Consider the following 6,000-nt stretch of genomic DNA (forward strand, 5'->3'; position numbering starts at 1 on the left):
CACACAAATGCATCTTGTTGGCTCTTTCCTGAACTGACTTGTTGGGGCATGTTAGGCCTTTCGGGATGGAGTGCTCGTGAAACTTTAAAAACCGTACGCAGAGCCTCAGCCGCCTGGCTTTCCCTCTTGCTGGTACTTGTTGGACAAAGAGTCTGTCGAATGGCTTAATTTGGGAGTGACTCAAACCTAGTGGAAAGTCAGAGAGACATATGTTCGGACCATTGGGGCCTAAAGTGTTTTTTTAATGTTTGCTTGGGGGGAACTTACCGCATCTTGGAGCCTTGGGAAATGACAAGGGGGAAAGAAGTTAACGGTTTCTGAATATGCCATTTTAGCCAGGTAGCTGAGCAAATAAAAGGAATCTCAATCCTGTGGCTTGGTGTGCCTTAATCTTCCTTTTTCTTCTTTTGCAATGTCTGTATCTTCCTTGAGTCTCCTTCGCCTGCCCACAGTTCGGCCGCCCCCATCAGAACGTTCCACAAACAGTTTGCTCCGGACGCAAGTGTAGACTGGTGTTTGGTCCTGACGAGGACCCCTGCGGGGAGTGGGGGGCGACAGGACATCAGCCTGGGGAAGAGGTGTCCTCTGATGCGCTTGCCCGGCTGGTCTCAGCGAGCGACACCAGCCCCTTCGCACGCAGAGTTTCTATTTCAGCCTGACGATGAATTCAAAACCAGTCCCTGATGCGTGGGAAAGATCTGGTCCGATTTCATCGAGGGCAGTAACATCCTCTGTGGAATTTTGTTGCAGGAAATTTTCTGATCGCGCCTTTCAAGTATCAGACCCGAGGTCGGACTCTTTGCCTAGGTTGAGGGGGGCAGGGGTGGGTAGCAGGCAGCCATGTGTTTACAGATGTACACTCTGCCCCGCTCTTCCTCCTTACCTCAGTTTACCTCCTCCTCCGTGCAGGTTATGGCCACACCGTGCCCCTGTCAGACGGAGGAAAGGCCTTCTGCATCATCTACTCGGTCATCGGCATTCCATTCACCCTCCTGTTCCTGACGGCCGTGGTCCAGCGTGTCACCATCCATGTCACCCGAAGGCCTATCCTCTACTTCCACGTGCGCTGGGGCTTCTCCAAGCAGGTGGTGGCCATCGTCCACGCCGTTCTCCTCGGCTTCGTCACCGTGTCCTGCTTCTTCTTCATCCCGGCAGCCGTGTTCTCCATCCTGGAGGATGACTGGAACTTCCTCGAGTCCTTCTATTTTTGCTTCATTTCCCTGAGCACCATCGGCCTAGGGGATTACGTTCCTGGAGAAGGCTACAACCAAAAATTCAGAGAGCTCTATAAGATTGGGATCACGTGTGAGTATTGGGGCTCCCGGACCCCACCCGCTTTGGCCTCTCTCGCTATTCCGGGCCCCACTTTGCCTCCCAGTGAATAGTGTCATTCATAAAAACCCTGAGGGATACATTTTCAAGCTCTTTATGCAAAAATCTCACTGCTGAGACTTAATTTTTCCAGGTACCTTAAAACTGCTGATCAGTTTCTTACTAACAACTAATGATCGATTTCTTACTAATAACGTAAGAGGCATTATAAATTACAGTGTAAAAAGGCACCACATAGAACATACGGGATTACCAACTCTTAATCAAAAAAATTTTTGCTGTTTTTATTAACTATTTTAAGCTCCAGAAAACTAGGGCTCGGATGTAGCCTCTTACTGTCAGTCGTGTTCTTTAATTTGCCAGGAAAATCTTAAAAGAGTTGCTTATCTCGTTTGTCCATCTGGCTCTTTTTCAGAGAAGTCAGAATATATGTGAACGCTTTTCGGAATTTTGTGTGTGGACAGTAGGCATTCAAATCCAGATGGCCTGTGGTTTATAATTTTTAAACAATTTTTTTTGAATTGGATATGGCTATGGAGAACTTAGAAATCTGTTTTCAAGAAACTCTTAGTTTTTGCATCATCATACATACACAGTTTTCATTTCTGCCATCTCGAGAATTTTTCAAGATTTGGCTCATGTCATGTTTCCTAGGAGATCATAGTAGATACTCAAGACAGTCAGATGCTGTGTCCTGGCCCTGTCTTGTTGTCTTAACCTGACAACGTGCTTAGTTGAATTATGTATATTTTAACATTTCCGTTAAACCAGGGGCTCACCCAGGACAGAGGCCTCAGTCATAAACCCCAGTGCTTCGAACAGTGCCCAGCTGTCATACAAGTTCCAGAAATGTTTACCAAGTAGTTACAAGCGCGAGCTCCTATTTCCTCCAGTTACCATAATTCTCTGAAATGTGCACAGAATATTTCAGCCCTGGCTCTACCGTAATCTAACCAGGCCTCTGTTGTTGACTGTTTCGATTGCTTCCAATTTGGGGACGTTATAAACAACACTGTAGCTGTATCTGTATATGTTTATACTTTTTCTACTTGGGTATCTTGCCAAGAAGTGGGATTGCTGGCCCAAAGTGAATATGCCTTTCTTGTGACACACAGAACATACTGACCCTGCGCTTTCCAAACGGCGTTCTGGGCTTACACGCCCACCACAATGATCTGAGCATAACGGTTTCAGCCCTCACGGGATGGTGTGGGCCAGTAGCCCAAGGGGTGTTTTTGTTGCAGATTTGGTAGCTCCGATCAACATTATCTCAACTTCTTGTTTTCATGTATTAGGTAAACTATTACCTCCTTATTTTAATTTAGTTTTTTAGGACTTTGAGAAGTTGAATGTTTCTGCGATTGTGTTTTCTAGTTTTATTTGTCTCTTGTGTTCACTGTCGTCTCGTAAATTCTGCCCAACTGTTGAACTCCCTCAATTTTTCGTATAATGCTAAATCCTTGTAGATCATCTTAACACTTGTTACAGTGTGAACCAGCTTTTTTTAGGTGGTCTACATGGCGTATATGCTGAACGGAGCAAGTGAGTATCCCCAAAGTGTATTAGATCATGAATAGGTTAAAATCCCACAGCTTTTGCCTGAAACCCCATGGATATTTTTGTCAGCGTTCAAGGGCTCGACTAAACACTGGATAAAGGAAAAGAAAGGGAATTGTCAACTAGTCCAACAGTGTCGTTGCTATTTCTTTAAGATTTATTTATCTGTCTTAGCGCACGCACCCATGCACAAGCCTGAGTGGGGGGGGGGAGGGAGAGAGAATCCCAAGCAGACCCCCACTGAGCATGGAGCTGATGTGGGGCTCAATCTCAGGACCCTGAGATCATGACCTGAGCTGAAATCAAGAGTCAGACGCTTAACTGCCTGAGCCACCCAAGCACCCCTGTTATTGCTATTTCAGAAATTTACCGTGTTATCATCAAAACTTAATAGTCAAATTCTAAAGATGCTAGAACCATGTCTCTCTGCATTCTTGAGATAATCAGCCTTCTTGTTCCTATTATGCTGCTCATTCTAGCTGGTTCACTTATTTTCTGAAAATCCTCTGCAAGCATTTTGCCACTGGGCCATGAAATTGGGATTTTTCTTATTTTTAGTTTTCATTTTCACTACCCTGTTCCTTTCCATGATGAATCTTTTATTTCCCGGAAACTGATTTTAAATGTGTTGGAACTGACTTAAAATCACCACCACTGTCTCATCACTGAATTCAAGGAATAGCGTGTGACCTGAATCCACCCGTTATCTTATATTTCGGAGTAAGAAGCTGGTAGAATTAATCAGTGAATGGTCCACGTGCCCCCCAAATGACTGTCCCATCATGGACAGCTTAGCGTGCAGTTGGATCCCGGTCAAATGCGAATCGCCACACAAAGACCGGTTTCACGTCAGCATCCATTCTTAGAGGGATTTTTATCTAGCTTAAACTGTAATTTCTACTGTTATACTTCTTACTCTTTAGTGGAAAAACTGATAAAAGTATTGAGTCCTTAAGAAGGTGTCAAGCTCTGTTCTGAGCGCTCATGACAATCAGAAACTCTTGGGACATGTCACTGGCTTTTTTTTTTTTTTTTAAAGCTTTTATTTACTTAATCGAGATAGAGAGAGGGCGTGAGAGAGTGAGCATGAGCTGGGAGAGCAGAGGGAGAGGGAGAAGCAGGCTCCCCGCTGAGCAGGGAGCCCTCTGCGGGGCTCGATCCCAGGACCCCGGGATTATGACCCAAGCCGAAGGCAGACGCTTCACCGACTGAGCCACCCAGGCGCCCCGACATGTCACTGGCTTTTTGAGAGCCGCTGATTAGTGAAGCAGAGGCGGAGAGCCCTCTCCCTGCGGGTCACTCTTGGGGAACGGTGAATGCAGGCTGGTATTTTCTCTTGATGATGCCACGTCAGCCCCAGCTTTTTCTTGTTTTCTCAGAAATCACACCCTGATTTGGAATAATCCGAGGTTGTAGAAAGTTAAGTCATTCTTCATTTTTCTCTGGGTAGTCCCTTTTGGAGCCACGGCCCTCAGAACGTTCCCAGAAATTCAGAAAGTGGCGGGGAATTGGTTCATCAGCGCCCTCTTGTACCTCCACTGGGATCATCCGTGACTCGATCCCACTGAGACGTTGTCGTTCTTCTCACTCAGGTTACCTCCTCCTTGGCCTCATTGCCATGTTGGTGGTTCTGGAAACCTTCTGTGAGCTCCACGAGCTGAAAAAATTCAGAAAAATGTTCTACGTGAAGAAGGACAAAGACGAAGATCGCGTCCACATCATAGAGCACGACCAGCTGTCCTTCTCATCCATCGCCGACCAGGCGGCCGGCCCGAAGGAGGATCGGAAGCAGAACGAGCCTTTTGTGGGCCCGCAGTCCTCAGCCCACCCCGATGCCTCCGCGGGCAACTGAGGGCTCTGCCGCCTTGTCCCCGGAGCACCAGGGTCAGGGCGGGGAGAAAGAGCCTTTGTCTTGTTTATTTGTAGGAGAATGTAGAAGCCAAGATGATCTTTTAACAAATATCTACTGTTTGAAATATTTACCAAAAAAAAAAAAAAAAAAACCACCACAAAAAAACCCCACAAAATAATGGAACAAAGCAAGGTTTTACTCGGGAGGAGGAAATGAGACATGTACCTATAATTCACATGTGACAAAATTACCTAGACTTTACAAATAGGTAAGGAATACTTGAAGAAGGGTGCTGCTGGGGCTAGAAGCAGATTTTATACTTTTGATTGGGGACTTTGGGATTTGCATTTAAATCATTTTAGCTGATGGCTAAATAGCAACATTTATATTTAAGGGCCAAAACAAGTAAAAGAGAGAGGCATAGAGACGTGTTTTATAAATAAGTTTATGTGTACCTGTTTGCATGTGCCCATCCCAAATCATTATTTTTGTAGACTCTAACTTAAACCTACTATTTATAATGAATAGGCAACCATTAACTGTGTACATACAAGTATAAATATGTTTATATCTTGTACATATGGTTTAGTCACCAGATCTTAGCATCCTTCTTAACCCAAGATTGTAGATATTTTTCCTTTTGATTTCTCTTTGTACTAAAGAATTGAAGAATTGCTACAATAAAATAAGGGAAATAATACACTTAAGAGTGAGTTACTATGGTATTCTGCTACAGGAAATGTTTCTACCTTTTGTAAGAGTATGATATCAGGTGTCACAAATGTTTGTAAGCCTTTCTCTGGAAGGGAACAGCTAATGGAGAACACAGTTTGTAAAAGAAGTTATTTTGTTTTGCATTTTGCAAGTGCATTGTGATTTGTAGTCACCTGGTCTACACAGCCCAGGACGTGAACCGAGAAACCCCGAATGAACAGATTCTGTCCAGTTAATCGGAGGGTTTTTAAATTTACAAGCTGAAATCAATAAAAGTCATAGCTGGTTGCAATCCTATGCGTTAATGTATCAAGAAAAGCCTTCCTCCATGTAGACACTATGTATGTGCTCCTTTATAGAAACCGCACTTAAATGGTGTACACAGGACACTATTTGGGGAGTTTTAGAAGAGAAAATGAAAAAGACCCTGCATGATCACTGAGCCTTGGGGAGCTCACTCAGAAACATCTCCGTGACGTGCCGCCCTGAGCACACCATTCCCAGCTCTGTCCTGCTGGCTGTTGGCCCTCTGTAAGCAGGGCCCT

The 6,000-nt window shown here is 44.8% G+C and overlaps 1 protein-coding gene across 1 annotated transcript in view; it reads left to right on the forward strand.

Annotated features, from left to right (window-relative positions):
- Positions 1–4,741, forward strand: part of KCNK1 (potassium two pore domain channel subfamily K member 1) — a 46,032-nt gene extending 41,291 nt beyond the window's left edge. Inside the window, exons 2-3 of the mRNA XM_028104647.2 lie at positions 910–1,305; positions 4,482–4,741. Of these exons, the coding sequence (XP_027960448.1) occupies positions 910–1,305; positions 4,482–4,741 (656 nt within the window). The remainder of the gene's footprint in view (positions 1–909; positions 1,306–4,481) is intronic.
- The last annotated feature ends 1,259 nt before the right edge of the window (positions 4,742–6,000 follow it).

This window comes from Eumetopias jubatus, unplaced genomic scaffold (assembly GCF_037043125.1).
Source record: "Eumetopias jubatus isolate StellerSeaLion01/CBP00866 unplaced genomic scaffold, mEumJub1_p1.0 scaffold_17, whole genome shotgun sequence".
In the NCBI taxonomy this organism is placed as follows: domain Eukaryota; kingdom Metazoa; phylum Chordata; class Mammalia; order Carnivora; family Otariidae; genus Eumetopias; species Eumetopias jubatus.